Source organism: Bactrocera neohumeralis, chromosome 5 (genome assembly GCF_024586455.1).
Source record: "Bactrocera neohumeralis isolate Rockhampton chromosome 5, APGP_CSIRO_Bneo_wtdbg2-racon-allhic-juicebox.fasta_v2, whole genome shotgun sequence".
In the NCBI taxonomy this organism is placed as follows: domain Eukaryota; kingdom Metazoa; phylum Arthropoda; class Insecta; order Diptera; family Tephritidae; genus Bactrocera; species Bactrocera neohumeralis.
Genome location: NC_065922.1, coordinates 15,634,173 through 15,653,649, shown reverse-complemented (window position 1 = coordinate 15,653,649; position 19,477 = coordinate 15,634,173). Strand labels below are relative to the sequence as shown.

General features: G+C 27.6%; 1 protein-coding gene and 1 long non-coding RNA gene across 2 annotated transcripts; both read right to left on the bottom strand.

Moving 5' to 3' along the window:
- Positions 1 to 2,184: 2,184 nt before the first annotated feature.
- LOC126758436 (uncharacterized) lies at positions 2,185 to 8,681 on the bottom strand. The gene is made up of 2 exons (XR_007666851.1): positions 6,333 to 8,681; positions 2,185 to 6,271 (listed from the first exon to the last, which is right to left on the bottom strand). It is a non-coding gene; the product is annotated as an uncharacterized LOC126758436 (long non-coding RNA).
- A 7,937-nt stretch (positions 8,682 to 16,618) lies between these two features.
- LOC126757948 (DNA N6-methyl adenine demethylase-like) lies at positions 16,619 to 19,462 on the bottom strand. The gene has a single exon (XM_050471877.1). It carries the CDS (start codon positions 19,457 to 19,459, stop codon positions 17,864 to 17,866), a length of 1,596 nt encoding a protein of 531 aa, XP_050327834.1. The 5' UTR covers positions 19,460 to 19,462; the 3' UTR covers positions 16,619 to 17,863.
- Between the last annotated feature and the right edge of the window lie 15 nt (positions 19,463 to 19,477).

Below are 19,477 nucleotides of genomic sequence, written 5' to 3'. Positions count from 1 at the left end.
GTGTGTGTGTGACGGTTGTTGATGACAATACTTGCTCTTAATGCTGGCATTAAGGCGTTCACTTCCCAGCTTTGCCGCTTTTTCCTCTAACAATGATAGCAATGGCGTTTGTGGGCCTATGACTTGGATTTTGAATATCACAATGTCGTACGTACGCGGCGCTACGAGCTTTACAACGCACAAGGCGTTGAGTCTATTGCCAGTGTGATTTACTACTGAGTTGTTTATTGTTGTTGCTTAAGTACTCAAATCTCGAAAAAAGTGAGTGTACTCAGTATTCGCGCTGCTGATAAGCGAAACTCAAATGAATCTGCAATAAAACCATAAAAATTATGATGGACTAAATGTGGACAAAGTGCGACAGCGTGACAAATTGACCGTCGGACGTTTTATGCGGCATGACTTTATGCATGTGATCTTGTGGGCTACAATGAGCAATATAGTTTTTATTTATGGAATGAAGATGATATTCTTGAGACACTATTTTCACACGGATTCGCTAACGAATTGCATATTTATTTCTTACATAGCCATAAATCTACGTATTATAATATATCGAAAACAAACATTAAAAAATATACAAATATAAAATTCTTTTCCAATTATTCACACGCTTAACAGCTGTTCCGTACAGTTATTGTAACATTGATTTGGATTTCGTTGCAACGATTCTGCGGTTACAACAATTCAATGCTTTACAACATGTGAAACACGTGTAGCTTATATACATACATATGTATGTATGTATGTACATATCTACTTCACACTGATAACCACGAAAGAAATTACACGTACTGTATTTGTGTATGCGAATGTGTGCGTTGATATCTTCGAGCGGAAATTTTCAGAAACGTTATCTATATCGGGGATTACTTTCATCGGCTCTGTAAAAGAAATTATACTTGTACATATGTATGTTACATTAACATTAGCTGTTGGGCCCGTTTGCTGCTAATTACTAAAGCCAGTTGTTACTTTCGTCGACTCTGTAATGTAAGAAATATTTACGAATGTTAAATTAACATTAACAATGTTACATAACAGCTAATGTTAGTTTGTCCAGACAGAGAATGTAAAGACTCAGAGAATGCTTCTTTACATTCTTTGTGTGACTTTGCATATTTTCCTTCAAAGCATTTCTCTTTATTCATTCTCGTATGAATTCAGTCGTTTTAGTCAGAGGTCGTTTGCTGTTACTTACTACAGTCAACTGTTAATTATACAGACTGAAAGCAGAGTACGTCAATGAATTAACATAACAATTGAATTTTCACATTTTATGCTAAATTTATTGTTTAAAACTTAAAAAACAAAAATTATTAATAATACAGTAGAACTTCCCGAACTCGAAATCCATAAAAAAAAATCGAATTAGAGAGACTTCGAGTTATAGAAGTTTGTTACAATGAAAAAAGATTCTGATTTGTTTAATCCTTTGTAGTGATCGGCAGTTGTATTAATATTCATATTTAAATAGGAAATTAAAATTGCAAAAAATGGTTTGCAGCATTTTTCGTTGGCAGTTGAATAATTTCTTTTCCAGATTCCTCATCGTTTTCTATAGTCCTACTAAATATAAAGCAAATCTCATAGATCACCTCAATACAATCAGTAATAGTGACCTTTGAAGGGAAAAATTCGATTTATGGAAGGAAGTTTGACTTCTATTACCAATTAAAGAGTTCGAGTTACAGAGAAATTCGAAAGAATTAAGGAAATTTGAGTTATAAAAGTTCAACTGTAACTAAAAAAATAATAATATAATAGTAATAGTATTAATTATTGTGATACAATAACAATTAATATCACAAACAATAAAACCGCAAGAAGCTAATAAAAACATACATATTATATGTCGAGCATGAAATTTTGATTTGTTAAAAAATTATGTTAACTGATAAACATATGCAGAAGTTTTAAAAATTACATTATGAAAAATAGTTCCTGGAAACAGACGGTTTAGTGTTTTCATGTTTGGATAAATGGAAATTAAATTGTCCGGATGGAAGTGAGCACTCCAGCTGTGAAAGTATTCGTTTCAGGACCCGCCGATGGAAGTAGAGAAAGACCTCTACTGCGTTGAAGAGATTAGGTAGAAAAGGACACCAATAAAGAAGATGTTGTCGCCAATGTGTAAAGAAAATCTCCGATTTTTCAATTGTTCGAATGAAAATAAAACTCAAATTGTCTTTTTTCTTGAAGTTGTTTATTTTTTGCTTTATTTTTCATGATGTTTAGTGTTTTCGTTATGCCTTTAAAATTCTGCTTAATTTCGGTTTATTTTCTGTTTTCTGTTAGTATGCGCTGCTTTGCTTTTTTGGGGGAGTTCATATGCTTTACGGTTTCAAATTTAGCATTTTGAGAATTCAAATATTTTATTTTTTGTTTATACGTAATACATATGTATGCATGTAGTCGGTTGTTTGTATATAATTTTAATTAATCAAATCTATTTACGTTTACAGTTATCAATATATGTATGTGAGCGGTTATGCATTTCATGCACACGGCTGTGAGCAGAAGCAGTTAATATGGTTGAGTATTGAAAAGTTTGGTTTATTTTTTGTTGTTGTGACAAATTAATTTGTGTGTGTTTCTCTTAATGATTTTTGTGGCAAGTAATTTGGTTTATTGTTGTTGGTTATTGTTGAAAAAGGATTAAGTTTCATGTGAAGTAAAATATTTTCAAAGAATGAAAGAAAAATATGTTGTAAGCTATTATTGTTGTTTTTGTTTTTTTAAATGTATTTTTTCTGACAATAATGTTTTGTAGTAGTTGTTGTTGCGCTATGGCGTAATTCATAATACAAGATTTTTTTTGCAAACATTTTCGGTTAAAGATGCTGTTAGAGTTCGCTGTTGTTGTGTTTACATAACATTCTAGTTATGGCATTGTTTGGAGCTAAAGAAACAAAGAATTTGTTGTTGCAATTATTTTTAAAATTTTTTATTTTTGAAATTTTATGGATTTTTTTCTATTGTTTGTTTGTATGTGTGCGTGGGTGTGTCTTTTCAGATTACAGTTCAATAAAAGCGTTTATTATTTTAGCGTGGGAAAACTTAGTGGCGCGACCTTTCAACTTTTACTTCGAAAAGTGCTAACTTCACAGTGGCAAAGCAAAAAAATGCAGCAAAGTAGAATGCTTACACACACAAGCACATAATGGCTTGCATGTTTGTATTTGTTGTAGCTTTACTTTTCATTGTTTTTCGTTGGCTATGAAATTTGTTGCTATTGCAGCTAACTGTTTTTCTGTTGAGCGGGAAGGAAGCAGTGGCGTTACAATGCAGGGGTTTCAATTTTGCAATTTCTGCTTTTCATTTATTTTTTCTGCTTATTTATTCATATTATTTTACTTTTTATGTATATTTTTTTTCAAAACTACTATTTGCATTCAATGTACAGCTTAAAAATTTTTCTTAAATCCAGTTGCTTTAATTAAATACATATGTTGTTGTTGTTTTTTTTCAAATATTTTTTGTTTTTGCGCATTTCACCGTTAGACTTGCATAACGGTGATTTTCTTTTAACTAGTTATGTATGTATGTATGTATGTTTTTGGTTCAAGAACACTTTTTATCATTGCATATAATACATAATCACTTGCATGTGTGTGTGGATGTGTGTAAGTATGTGTTTTTTACTGCTAACTCTACTTTCTTGCTTTAAAACGCACACAATGCCTGTATATACCTGCTTATGTATTTCATTTACTATTTATGTATATATGTATGTATATATATAGATGTATGTATGTGTATATTTGAATGTAAGTATGTAAATTTATGTATAGCGCGTGTGTTTTTATGTATTTAAATGTGTTTGTGATTTTTTAATTTATGTATAACTACAGCATATGTTTGTATATATTGCATATATGCTAGATTTTATGTATGTATATGTATATATATAGTATATATAACGCCAATTAAATTATTTACTTAATTTTTTTTACTCGCAACTATTTTTTTAAATAATTTTTTAATATGTGCACAGTAATTTCATTAAAATCGCAATTTTTTCGTCAACTTATTGCATTTTTTTTGTTATTTATGTATATACTTATATACTTTTTCATTAAAATTCTGGCGCTTGCTTACTTACACTTGTATGTATGTAGGTATGTATATATGTATATTTGAGAGCTTTAAAACTTTATTTGCTTAATTTTGTGGCATAATTTCTAATTACATGTTTTTCTTGTTGTTGTAATAAACTGTTAAGTTACTGAAACACATATTTTGTAATATTAAAAAGTTTTTTATTCAAAACTCGTAATTTTACTTTATTTTTTTTTTAATTTAATGCTATTTAAAATAGTTTTTACATGCTATATGCAGTTATATATGTACATATGTGTGAGTTTTGCTTAGTAAATAATAATATTTAAATAAAAAAAATTTCACATAAAAATAAATTTAAAAAAAAAATAAAACAAAATTAAAAAATAAAAAATTAAAATAAAAATAAAAATAAAAAAAATTATGAAAAAATAAATAAAAATTCAAAATAAAAATGTAAAAAAAATAAAATTTTTAAAATATAAAAAAATATATTTTTCAATACTAGCTGGCATTAAAATATTTGTATATTCTCATATATGTACACATTTTTGCCACGAAAGCACCACATATGTGCATATCTGTGCCATGCTTTCTTGCCTCTATTTTTCCTTTAACGCATAAATCTACTACCAACAGCTCACAAGCTGCAATTGTATGTATTTTGTTATTTATGTACAAATACAATTTATTTGCATGTATACTATTTATTTTCGCGTGAGTGTGAAGTCTCTTAATGCCTGCTGATACAGCGTCCATATCGAAGGCGAAACTGCAATGTTGCGCTTTTAAAATCATTCATTTAATTATGTTAATTTTATGTTATATTTATATTGCATATCTCGTTCGTGTATGTGTGTGTGTGAGTATAAACACATATTCTTCGCTTTTGCATAATCTCCATTGACGCCTCATTCAATAATTTCAGCTTGTTGTTAATTTTTGCCAATAATTCTGTTGACGGATATTGCATCACAGTTGTTTTTGTTGTTACTAAGGCGCAGCCGAAATTTTTACACGCAATTAATTGTACGTTTAATGATCCTAAAAGTTCAATTCATAAGGAAATGAGCATAAAACGTGTTTGCATATGTATTTTTGGGAAAAAAATGTTAAGTCTTTGCACTCATTAAATTTTATGTGTCTACATTTTATGCAAAGAAGCTCAATTACCGGAAGTGATATGAAAACAATATTGTTATGTTTATAAATATTGATTTTTTACGTGCCAAAATAATAATGCAAACATTAATTAACTGGCATTTTCTTTGAATAATCGCTAAAGTGACGTCAGCAAATTGTTTTATGTTTTGGAAATGAATCAGCATCTAATGAGAACACTTGGTTCGACTTAACTTTTTCACACCCAAACACAAGTTTTATATCTGGAATAGTTTTACTGGCGATGAAGAGTGACACTCCGTCACTGTAAAGTGATCTCTGGTCGATTTCCATGCTCCTAATGGGGCTATATAGGCGCTTAGTGCCTCTAATGAAGGTGCATCTGAGCGGCTACATCAAATTAATAGTTTGAGTCAAATAAGTTACGCTGTTTAGATGCTAATGGCCGCTAAAAGTGACACGCCTGCACTGCAAAGAATTTTTGGTCTACTACCACGCTTCTTATAGACAGATTCTGTCTGGGAGGTTCTATTAAAAAAGTGTTCCTTCCAATATATTTTTGATATTGATGTTAACATATTTCGTAAATTCTTCTGAATTCGAAAAAAAATTATTTTCCCCGTTCTGATCTACTATCATAGCGGACTCTATGAATCGTTCTATTAACTACTTCGCACATGAAACTTGGCCCCCAAAACTCCCTCCGGGGATCCGCTACTGGTCAATAGCTTTAAGCACAGTCCCAGAATAGATACGAAATACTAATGGACGCAAGTCTCCAATATTTATTTTCTTACGTTGACTTGGAAGTATTTTACAAGCTCTATAATAGTGAAAAAATCTCTCCACATTTCTTCAGTTGGTTTTGGTATAAAAAATAGGCTTAAAAACTTGGACAAATTATATACATTCCTAACATTTATAGTTAATCTAGCAGACTTTTTCGTACATCTTTTGTTGGTATGACTACTTCTCGGAGGAGGAAACACCGAAAGAAAAAATATTTATGGTTCTAAAGTACACTTTCCAAAGTATACTAAAATGTATCTTCATACATCCTATAGTATAACGACCTTAAAGCTAATTTCTTCAAATTAGATTTATTAAATTGTCTCGAGACCCTAATAAAATTTGATCTGATTTTTAACAACCAACCAAAGGCAATAGAGCTATATAAAGTAATCATCTTTCTACCAATAACAGAGGATTTCAATATCTGTTATATAACGACTACTGATGTTTTGGATTTGAAGTAAAGTTTGTAAAATATATATTTTTATATATATATTTGAATCATAGAACTCGAAATGAATCGGTTAAGGCCATAAAACCAAATAAAATTCAAGCCTTTTTAACCATAAAACGCTATAATAAGGAGGATTAAAGAAATAGTTAGTTATTATTAATAGTTTGTTTTTATTGATTTTATTAAGGGGGTATTCTTATGGAGAAATTAAAAAAAAAAATTGAATTGAAATAAATAAGAAAAAAAGTTTAAATTTGGAAAAAGAAAAAACATTTGAAAAAAGCAAAAAAGTTTTTAGATATGAAAAAAGCAAAAAAAAATATTTGATACATGAAAAAAGTAAAAAAAAATCAAATTTAAAAAGGAAAAAAAGTTTTAAATATGAAAAAAGCAATACAAAATTTTAATTTAAAAAAAGCAAAAAAAAAAAACATTTTGAAACATTTTTTTCATTATTTGATAGATTAGATATCCAAAATTTTTTCCCTAAAAGATATTATTCAAAATTCAAATTATATCCGAAATTATAGCCGTTTTAATCTCGAAACTGCTTTTTTAAGGTGGTTGACTTGATATCTCCAGTTCTACGTAATTCATTACTTTGAAGTTTGCAAAAAAATCTTTGTTATACTTTTCTCTATAGCGCTTGCCTCGAATTTTGTAAAATTTTAATTTTAAATATGTATTTTCGAAAAATTTCAAAAAAGGAGTAAAAAATTATTTTCAAGTTGACGACATTTTGTAAATTTTTTTGGCAAAGGTCAACCCGATAGCGACAGTTTTAGAGAAAAAAATATCGGATATTTTAGATTAGGAAACATCATTTTTTGACAGCCCCCACTCCAAGGTTTTTCATTTTTTATCCAAGTTTAAAAATTTTTTTTTTCCTTTTTTTTAGTTTTTATCTTAGTTTAGTCATCCAAACCAGAGTACCCCTTAAAATTTCAGAAAAAATTGTATGAATGATTGATAACAGTACCTCTTTTGTTTCATTATACTATGGACATGTCTATTGAGGTTATATTTGAAAAATATAATTTTTAATGAAATGCTCGAAATCAGAAATGAATGCATGTCAACATTAGCCCTCAAAAATATGTGCAGACAGTAAAAGGGTTCAAAATAAATATTTATTAAATTGCAAGGGAATATGCATTGTACTTTCATTGAAAATTCTAAAGATTCAGTTTTTTCAACCTGACTGTACTATTCTAAGTTTCACTTTTTATGGTCGTGTGTTATTAAGTACTTATTGAATAAAATAATAATACAATAATTTTTTTTTAAGGTTTCATATGAATTTCAAAAGACCCTTGGTTATAAAAATAAAAGTCGTACTACAAAATTTATGAAGAAGACACATCCTAATATATTCAAAGGAAATTCGCCTTAAATTTTTTTTGTAGAAAACACACCCTAATATATTTATATAAAAGTCTGGCACGTACTTTCCCAAATTAAACTTAAATATAAAGCGTGTTCAGACACGAAAAAAAATTTAGAAATTGTTCAAAATTTTTTTAAGAATTAAAAAAATAACCATCAACAATGCCTTATAAAATTTTGGGCTTCTTCAAATATTAAATAACAAAGCAGATCCTTTTGTTTACCGACCTGCCTTTAAGCACAAAAACACCTTTTCGCACACACAAACCTACATAAATGCATGTGTATGTATGTTTTAACGTGTTGCACCGCGCAATCACCGGCCTTTACACTCACACACACACAAATACACTAATTTATACATATATACAGTTTCTTTGCCAGCTAAGACGTTGCTAAATTTTTGTTGTGTGTTCTATTTAAATACAAAGCATTTAGTTTCAAGTACGTCTTGAATTACACCATGTAATGCAATTTAATGTAATTACATAAACCGCTAAAAATTGCATTAGATTACTATACACAAATTTGCGTTTGCCACTACTTTCTTGTGTTAGTGAGTATTTAAATGAATATTTTCATTACTTTTTCAATAGATATATGTACATACATACGCTAAATATTTATCATTAACTTTTTTAATTAATTAATTTTGTAAAATTGTAAAGAATGAGGTATTTTTTTCTTTTAAAATAGCTTAATTAATAGTGTAAATATTATCATATATGTATATCTATATATGTATGCTGAAGTATATACATACAAGTGTTCGTATGTATGTAAGTAAGTATCTAGTTTTTTAACTATTTAAGCATAAATCATTACTTTCAAATATATTTATTTTAAAAGCTTATGTACTTGAGTGTTTATGTACATATATAAATATTTGCCAAAAAAAAAAATATTGAAAGAAATTGCTTTTGTTTTTTAATTACTATAATAAAAGAATTACGACTTATCGTAATCGATATTATTTCGGAAATTATTCGAGCAAAATTAGAAAATAATTTAAAAAAAGCTGAAAGTCTTATAATTTTTACAAATTAAAAATAGAATTAGAAAAGTACAGGATATACGGAAGTCACCACAAACGTTGTACAATGTTTCTAAAGCCACATAAAGATCAGAAGAAGTAACGACGATGCTCTATATTGAAGAAAAAAAAATTTTAGAGAGAATAACACCTCTCAGGTCTCTGTCCAAGAAATTATGGAAGTCTCTAAATATCGATTAGCTTAGCAGTTCAAAAGGGACTGACAGACGTATCAAACTTAGAGAGATACATGTCGCTCTTAAATGTTGAATCAAGAAGCATGTTAACGTACTGTTTGACGAACAACTTCGCTCAAATTAAACTTTCTCCGTCTGGCATTACTAAGAATCAGTAGGTCTATGTATTGCGTCACAGGCGGCTAGTATAACTTAACTTAACCTATAAAAAGTTGAATTCGAAGTATCTAAGCTAGCAAGGAAAGGCACCCTAAAACCGCTATCAGTAGAATGGGAGCGAGTCTGTGTCAAGAGATCTAGTGATCTACAGAAAGGCTCTCCCTAGTTGTGATCGTTTTAACTGGTCTTTGTTCTATTGGTGTCCGTGCTGGAATCTTACCAGATGCCATTTACAGAAGCTGTATGGAAGAAGATGAGTTGAAAACAACTCAACACTTCCTTCTTGACTTACGTTTGGGAGGTCAAGCCTTATACACTTGGGAGCGCATACCTTTAGACATCCCACAGAACTGGCGGAAAGGGAAATTAAACGCCTATGCAAATTTATATTGGCTACTAAGCGTTTTGCTAATTTATAAGTTCGAACACAGTTCTTTTCGTGCTCTCTAAGGACTACATATAACAGTTTAATTCTGTCAGTTTGTTTTGATCTCTATAACTACTTAGATATGTACGTATAAGAGTCCCGTAAGTCTTTACCAAATGATCAGACAATGTTAATCCATGTGAAACTATTTGGAATCACAAACTCTTCTAGCCTTGATTGTACTAAGGATTACTTGATCAATTGAGGATTGCCTTAGTATATGTAACATGAATATTCATATACATATATAGCATATGTACAAAAAATCTAAAAAAGACTTGAATAATTTCAACTATACGAGTATTTATGATATCGATTTATATTGACTCTCATATAATGCTAATTTTCAAAATTATTAAATTGTGATTGCAGACATGTTCTGTTAAACGTTTTCGAACGAATTGTCCATCCAGAATCCAAATGAAACAACAAGATTTTCAGATAATTCACCATAAGCATCGAAATTTCCTGATTACAACTAAACGAAGGCTTAGAAAGTTCTCTCAAACCTGGTGTTTCCAGTATGTAGCAATCTTAGAGACCTCTGGAGCAATTTTCTAGATATATAGTTGAAGAGTAGTTTCGAAAAAAACATTTAGCTAGAAATTGGGGCCAGAATATCATTCGAAATTTAATTTTACTTGACTTTTATATTCAACCAGAAAGTATAATAGCATTATTTAACTGTGTCAGAACTTATCTGGGAGCTTCCATCAAAGCGATCCCCTCTTCGTAGATTATTAGATCATGGCAAAAGCGTCTTTTTAAAGATCTTAAAAGACTTGGAACAAAAAAATCCCCAAAATTGAGATTGGGTTTGATTGATTAAATTATTTTCAAAATTAATGTTAATTTTCTAATTTAAAGTTTGAAAAATAGTTGTATAGTTTTGAAAAAGAAAATATTTAGGAGTTCAAACGATGTTTTGCTAAATGTAACATTCAATGCCGTTGCTTTAAAAATACTTGTATATATACATACATACATGTAAATATCTACATATGCATATAGGCTTGTTCGAAAACGCTAATTACATTGCTGTATTTTTTAGGTGAGGGGAAGTTTGGAGGGAGTTTAGCATTTATATACAATTTTTTTTTAATATTGCATGAAGCAAGTCACGCTCTTTACTGTCTTCAATATGAATACTGTTGATGTACAATTTTAGTTTGCTGGTTATTTGGAATTAAAACTCTACTTTTTACACATTTTTTCTTTTACACAATTATTTTTCGAACTTTTTTATTCAACTACCACAATACATGCGTTTTGATTGATTAATTTAACTCGTTTGTTATTTGCTGTACAATGTATGTATGTTTGTGATTTATATTTTTAAAATTTTAATCGTATTATTGCTTTAGCTAAGTATTTTCGCTGGCGTGAATTTATTTGAAATTATAGCAGTTTTTGTTTAACTAACAAATTTTCTGTGTAAAAAATTTAAAAAAATTATTAGAAAAGATTTGCAATTTTTTTTTGTAAAAATAAAAATAAATTTTGAAAAATTATGAAAAAAATTTCAAATAATTTGAAAAAATATTTAGAATTAAAAAAAATATGAAAAATTTCTAAAACATATAAATAAAAAAATTTCTGAAAAAATAAAAAAAAAAATGAAAAAAAAATCTAAAAACAGACTATTTAAAATATGAAATAAATCAAAAATAAAATAAAACTGAAAGAGTTCTGAATATTAAGAAAAAAAAACAATCTAAAATAGAAAATAAAATTATGACAAAATTCTGCAAATATATTATGAAAAAAAAATCTAAAATATTAAAACAAAAAAAATTAAATAGTTAGTCAGAAAAAAATTAAAAAAATTAAAAATTCTGAAAAAAAGTTATGGGAAAAATTTTTAAAATTAAAAAAAGGAAAAAATTTTAAAACGTAAAAACAAAAAATATTGTGAAAAATTAAAAACATTAATTTGAAAATCAAAAATAAAATAAAAATGAGTGAGTCCTGAAAATTAAAAAAATTTTCAAAGTGAACAAAAATCTTTAAAATACCTAAAAAAAAAAAATTGAAAAAAGTATGAATAAAATTGAAATAAAAAATTATAAAAAGAATTCTGCAAATGAAAAAATTATTCGAAAAGATAAGCCAAATTTTTTTGTGTTATTAAATTTCTAAAAAATAAATAAAAAATTCTGGAAAATCTTTAAAATAATTAAAAAAAAAAAAATTAGGAAAAAAATTTGAAAATTATAAATAAAAATGTATGAAAAGAATTCTGAAAATTAAATAAAAATAAAAATTACTTAATTAAAATTAAAAAAAATACGGAAAAATTGAAACTGTATGAAAAAGTTTTAAAAAAATCGTATGATAAAAATTCTCAAATATTAAAACAAAAAAAATATTTTTAAAATAGTTTAGTCTGTTCTAAAAATGTAAAATATATTTAAGTTTTCTTTTTAATATTTAGTTATACAATTTTGTAATAATAATGTATGAAAAATATAATTTAAAAAATTTTCACTTATATTTTCAAGTACACCATATTGATACACCCTTTATGCTTATTCTCGATTTAAATACTTTTTTAAGACTTATTTACAAAACCAGCGTTTTTAAGAAGTGTGTGTAGGTATTTTATTTAATTTTTTTGTTTACCTTTATTTACAACAGTTTACATTTAACTACATGGATTTCATCAAGAAAGAGTAGTGTTGTTGCCTACGAAGTTAGTTCAAAAATATAGTGTAGCAGAATCAGTTATTTTTATATTTATTTTTTTTTTTATTGCAAGTTGGCAGTTTTTCTTATATGTATGTATGTTTAAATATTCTATAACACGTAAGTTTAAATGAACAGTAAGCGGTAGAAAAATAGAAACACATAACAAATTCTTTTGTGAAATTATATAAATTTAATTGGGGAAAGCACAAGAACACTTTTAAAGAGAAATAATAATTATAGAGCAGAATATAAAAAAACACAAAATTAAATTTATTTATATATTAGCGCGGGAACATTTATAAATACAACACAACAAAAACAACTAAAAACAACAATAACAATAATTTGAAAGCAAAAATTAAAAGAAAATAATTGTATAAATAATAATATTAATAATTAATAATTAAGATGTAAAAAAAAAAATTGTTTTTAATATTATTTTATTTATTGGATCTGCTTTATTATATTAAAAAAAAAAAAATAAACAAAAAAAAATAAAATTATAAAAAATTCTATTAAAAAAGTTAAATTTATTAAAAATTAAAAAAAAGTTAATAACAATTAAGATTTACGAAGAAGTCAGAAATTGCAAAAAAATTAATACGACTTTTTTATAAAATTATATATAGTTTAAGAAGAGGAACCATTTACAAAATAATTTTAAAAAAATTAAAAAGAAACATAAAAAAAATTAAAAAAATAAAAATAACCAAAAACTCATAAACAATGTAACTAAAAAGCGAAAAATTTAAAAAGGCTTTCTGAAAAATTAGTTTTAGAAGTGAAATCATATAAATAAAAGTAAAAAACCAAAAACTGCAAAGAATTCATAAAAAAATTTAATTAAAAAGTGAAAAAATTAAAAAAAAAATATTAATAAGATATGTTAATTAAAAGTGGAAAAATAACAAAAAATATATTAATTTAAACAAAACTTTCTTAATAATTAAAAAAGTTAATAACAATTAAGATGTATGAGGAGTTAGAAGTTGCAAAAAAAAAATTTAATAATTTTTTTTTTTAATTTTTTATAGTTTTTGAAGAGAAATCATACACAAAAAAATAAAAAAAATATGTATAAAAAATTTAATTCAAAAACATTTTAACATAAGTAAACAATTTTAAAAATTTTAATTATGAAAAGGTAAAAAAATTTAAAAATGTAAATTAAAAAGTGAAAAAATACAATTAATAACATTATGTATGAAGATGTATGAAGAAGTCAGAAGTTGTAAAAAAATTAATACATATTTTTTTGATTATATATAGTTTTTGAAAAAAAGCATAATCTGCAAACACTTTTAGTAGTGAAAATTATATTTTTAATATTTTTCGAATATCTCAGCAGGCGACTAACGATAGCTACATACATATGTACATATGTATAAAATAAAATTCTTGTAAATTATATACTTTTCATCATAAATCAAGTTTCGCTAAAATTTCGAATTTTTAACATATTTATTTCCATTCTGGTGTCTTTATACACTTTTTCCGGTTTATATTGTAAAGCTCAAAATAAAAAATTTTTTTTTTTTGATTTGTATTTTTAAAACATAAAAACATAATTTTCCGGCATATTTTTCACTTACATAACAACAATAAAAAATTCATTTCAAATTAAATCAACTTTTTTTAATTTTTTTTGCCGTAATTTTGTGTTTTGCCCTATTTTTTTAATTATATTTTGAAATAAAAATTTAAGTCATCATCTAAAAATATATGGAAAAAATATAAATGTTCATTAAAAAAAGTTAATATAAAAAAATCCAACAAAAAATACAAATATTTTTTATACATAATATTACTTACTTAAAATTATATTTTTCCAATTTAGTCTTCCTAAAATAAAAAAAAAACTAAAACTCCTCAGCAAAAAGCGCTTCAAATCGAGTAAAAATTAAATTTCAGTTACAAATCTATTATTTTAATATTTTATATAAATAAATTATCACATATTCGTACAAATTCGATATGCTACGTGACTACAAGCAACAAAAACCCAATTGTCTATAAGCGTCGTGTGAATAAAATTTCAGCCTAAAAGATACTACAGAAAATGAAAAATACCGCTGGTGACATTAGGCCGCTACCACAATGTGCATTATTGTAGAACTTGTCTACTTAATTAAATTTTTTGACTCACAAGCAATATTTTTTACATTTAATTTGTTTTGGTGACTCAGAAGTAATATTCCTAAGAAAATAATTAAAATCAAGCTACATATAAGAGATGGCGGTACTGAAGAGAGCTAAACAATTTCAAACATCAGCGAGAATTTTGAACTGAACACAACTGTTCCAGAAGTAGAAATAAACTATTTAATGCTGCTGTTACAAGAACAACAATAATGTCAATATCTGCCCAAGTATCCATTCACTCCGCTTAACTTTGCATATTTTTGTCTAGCAGCTAAATTTTCCACATATTAAAGCTTAAGAAAAGATGGTAGATACAGGATTCAAGGTTTTGAAAATTTAAAAGAAATTTTTATACAATATTTGCTCCAATATTTATGGTAGCTTGTGTATATATTATAGGAAATATTTTCCTAAAATGCCTAGTTGGCACATACATATGTATGTATGTATGTCCTTTTACTAAGCTCAAAATATTTTCAAAAATATTTTTTTTCTTCCATAAACTGCCTTTCAATCAATTGTTTCCTCCTTTATAACTGTACACAGTAAACTTAATGTTAAAGCTCACCAAATTAAACACAAAATAAAGAGTCAATTTGTTTTTATCTTTTTTGCGAGTTTTGAGATAAATCCAAAAAATCATATTTATTCAAAACTACTTTTATAATATATAATTTTTTTTTGCATTTTTTTAAATAAACGTTTTTATAATTGAAAAAATATATGTATGTAAAAATACAAAATATATTTTTTAGCATTAATTGTGTATGTGTGTATGTAAATGTAAATGTAATTGTAGGTATTTCTTGTAAATAATTGTATAAAATAAAAAAAATTTGCTCACAAAAGCACAAAACCTAAACTAAAAACGTGTATAAAAACAAAAAATGTCGAAAAACGGTTGCAACTTAGAATTCAGCATAAAAATATATGCAACATGTTTACAGCTATGCTACACACAACAGACAATATACATGTGTGGTTGCTTTCAATAAATATATTTCAAAGAAAAAATTTAAATAAAAAATATTTTAATGTAAAACTATATGTGTATATATGTTTGTAAATGTAAATATGAATTTATGCAACGTTTGCTTGCGTTGCATGTGTATATGAATAATTAATGCGACATGTGAAAAATATAAAAATATATATTAAAAGTAAAAAAATGTATATATTAATAATAGAAAAAATATTGAATTAAAAGAAAATATATAAAAACAATCTAAAATAACAAAAAAAAATAATAATAAAAAATAAAAAAATTAAATAAAAAAGCTAATTGTAAAAAAATTTAAAATGAATAAATATTTTTAAAAAATTTAAAATAAAAAACAGTAAAATATAAAAAAAAATCTATAAAAAATTTTAAATATAAAAAAAATTACACACAACAAATAAAAATTTTATGAACAAAAAATTTTTACATAAAGAAATGTTTAATATAAAAAAAGATATTTCAAATTTTAAATATAAATAAATTTGGTATATTAAAAAATTAAAATTATAAAAAAAAAATTGTATAAAAAGTTTGTTAACACAAAACTATTATAAAAACTTAAGTATAAAAAATTTAAATTTATAAAAATAAAAAATTTTGACATAAAAAAAGTTTAATATAAAAAAGGTATATCAAATTTTAAATATAAAAAAAATTGTTATATTAAAAAATTTAAATTATAAAAATAAAAATTTTGACATAAAAAAAATTACATCACAAAATTTTTTAATATAAAAAAATTTAAAATAAAAAAATTAAAATATTAAAAAATAAAAAAATAAAGAAAAATAAAATATACAAAAATACATTTAAAAATAAAAAAAAATTTTATAAAAAAAAATTTAAATAACAAAAATAAAATAAAAAAGTACAAAAAAACACCTTTTAGCATAAAAAAATTTTAATATAAAAAATGTAAAAAATTTGAAATAAGAAAATTAAAATATAAAAAAAAATAAAAAATATACAAAAATACATTGAAAAAAATACATTAAAAAATAATAATAGTAATAAAAAAATGTAAAATAAAAAATATAAAAAATTAAAAAAAATTAAATAAAAAATTTTAAAATATATAAAAAAAAATTAAATCTAAAATACAAAAACATAAAACACGTACAATTACGCACCTAATGCTAAAACAAAAATATTGAAATTTTATAAAATTTATATGCATAATCAATTAATTTATTTTTTTTTTAACATTACAATTTGAAATTACGAATTATGTTGCATGTAAGCGAAGCAACAGCTTCCAAAATAATTTTTTGCATTTTATTTTATTTTATTATTTATTTTATATGAGTTGAAAAATATTAAAAAATCAATATTAAATTTTTGTCGATTTTGAACACATTGCAGCTGGGAAACAGAGAAAACCAGCCGTCAGCGGTAGATTTTTGCGATTTTCGTGTTGTTGTTGTTGCTACTGTTTTACCATTGTTGTTTTTCTTACACTCAACTTTGAATTTTACAAGTTTAGTTTCTTTTTTTCATAAATTTTCCACAATTGTTGCATACATATTTCGCTCGCGTGTCTACGTCTACTCAAGTAATTCTCCATATTAATTATTAATTATTGAAATATAATAATTGTAAATGTGTAAATGTTACATAAAAAACATTTGCGTCGCGCTCATAAACATTAAATAAATTATATATAAAAAAAAACTCCTGAAGCATGTGGTAAATGTTGCTTTACATTAAATAATCAGTCCAGCCCTAACTAACTGAAGTTATATTCATATAAATATATGTGTGTGTATGTATATAAAACGGTACATACAATGTAAATATATGCAAAAAATTGTATTAAAATTACAAACAGGATTAGTATTGCGAAAAGAGCTTTATAAACGTATAAATAATTGAATAAATAAACGAACGAACGAAAAAAATTATTCCAAATACATTTTAGAAAAGGTTAAATTATAAATAAATGAAACAAAACGAAACAAAGCAAACTATGATTATGAGAAACGGTGGTAAGTTCAAAAATTGCTTATTTGTTTGTTTGTTTATTATTATTACTACTAATATTTCTTTAATTAAATTTTTTTAATTATATTTTTGTTATAATTTTAATTTATTTTATTATTTTTATAAATTTTTCTTTCATTACTAAAATTTGTTGTTATTAGTATATTTTTAAAAATTATTATTTTTCATTATTATGCATTATTATTTATTATCATTAATTTTTTTATAAATATTATTACTTTTAATAATTAGTATTATTTACTATTTTTATTATGTTATGCTATTATTATTTTCTTTACTATAACTACTACTTTTCTTACTAACATTAACTTTCGGCCACCAATAGCAAACTGTGTGTGTATACAGCAATGTTGCTGCAACATGTTCCGCAACATGTTTATTGCTACTTTATTTCTACGCCTTACAACGGCGCTGGTGGTGGCGGCGGCGCATGATGATAATGCCGCACATTCTGATGATGGTGATGATGATGCGGCTGGTGATAACCGTAATGTGTGGCATGTTGCTGGAGCGGCTGCGCTGGCTGCTGCGCATATTGCTGATGCTGCAGCTGTTGTCGGTCGGCCAGCGTTGCATCCGATTGCAGCGGGTGTTGGTGCTGATGTTGATGCTGTTGTTGTTGTTGCGGTTGTGTCTGTTGCAGCAGCGCTTGTTGGTGTGTATGCGCATGCATGTTGCCCGCCGCCGCAGCATTGTGGTAGTGATGGTGGTGGCGATGATGATGGTGTTGTGTGTTCGCTTGCCCGATGGCGCCGCCCGCCAAACCGCGGTTCGCGTCACTGTTCGCTTGCGTTGTTGCGACCATTGCTGCCGCTGCTGCTGCTGCTGCTGCTGAAGCGCCAACATTTGTCGTCGTTGTGGCCGTTGTGCGCATACAATTCAGTTGAAAATTGCTGAATTCCACCACGATCGGCGCGGCCGAAATCACATTGACGTTTTGTGTGGCATTAACGGTGCTTATGTTGGCCAAAGGCGCCGAGGCACCGCTGCCACCGCTAACACCGTACGTTGTTGGCGGCGGCGGTGCGGTGGCGATTGCCAACATAGCTGTGGGGTATATTTGCTGCTGCTGCTGTTGTTGTTGTTGTTGCTGTTGCTGTGTGGTGTGTGTCAACGCGTGCGCCATTGCTGCGGGTTGCTGCTGCTGCTGTGTTGTTGCTGCTTGTGATGTGTTCGTTGCGTGGTGTGTGGCTGTCGACGGCGTTGCTTGTCTGTTGCTGCGCGCAGCATGTTGATTGACTGTTGTTGTTGTGCCCGTCGCATGTTGGTATTGTATAGGCGGCTGTTGTGGCGCCACAACTTCTTGCTGCGACTGCGACGGCGGCGGCTGCTGCTGCTGGTGATAATAGGCTGTTTGCAGTTGATAATGCTGCTCGTATTGTTGTTGCAGCTGTAGCTGCATCTGCTGGTGGTGAAAGGCATCCGACAGTGGCGCCACTGCGTTGCCCGTGGCATAGTGTTGCTGGTGTGGTGGTGGATAGTGCGCTGTTGCTGATGAGGCCGCCCCAGCTGATGGTGGTGGTGGCAACGTTTGTGGTGGGGGTGGTAATGGTGACGTTGCTGCTACAGCATGTCGCTGCGTAGCAGCTGTGCCAGCTGTTGCTGCCACCGTTTCAGTGGCGCCCGTGTAATAAGCGAAATTGTTGGTATTTGTCGCTTCAGCGCTGCTCGGTGGTGTGCTGCCTACGGATGTTGCTGATAGGGGTAGCGCTGCTGCGGGCAGTGTCGGCACACCAGCGCCGCTCATATTCGTTTTCATGTGTCTGCTGCAGCCGCTGTTCTGTTGTGTGTTGCTACCGCTACCGCTGCCATTGTGTGTGCTACTGGTGTGATTGCTGTTGTTCTGGTTGTTGCTGCTGCCGCTGGTACGTCCACCACCAACACCACCGCTACAGCTATTGCTATTGACCACAGTTTCATTACCAACCGTCGCTGTGGTTGCAGCATTCGCGTTGGTGGCATTATCTATCGTGTTTTTTGCTGTTGTATTGTCCATTGCGGTGTTATGGACGTT

Excerpts from the sequence above, each read along its gene's own strand:
- LOC126757948 (XM_050471877.1), bottom strand. The coding sequence starts at position 19,459 with ATGGACAATACAACAGCAAAAAACACGATAGATAATGCCACCAACGCG.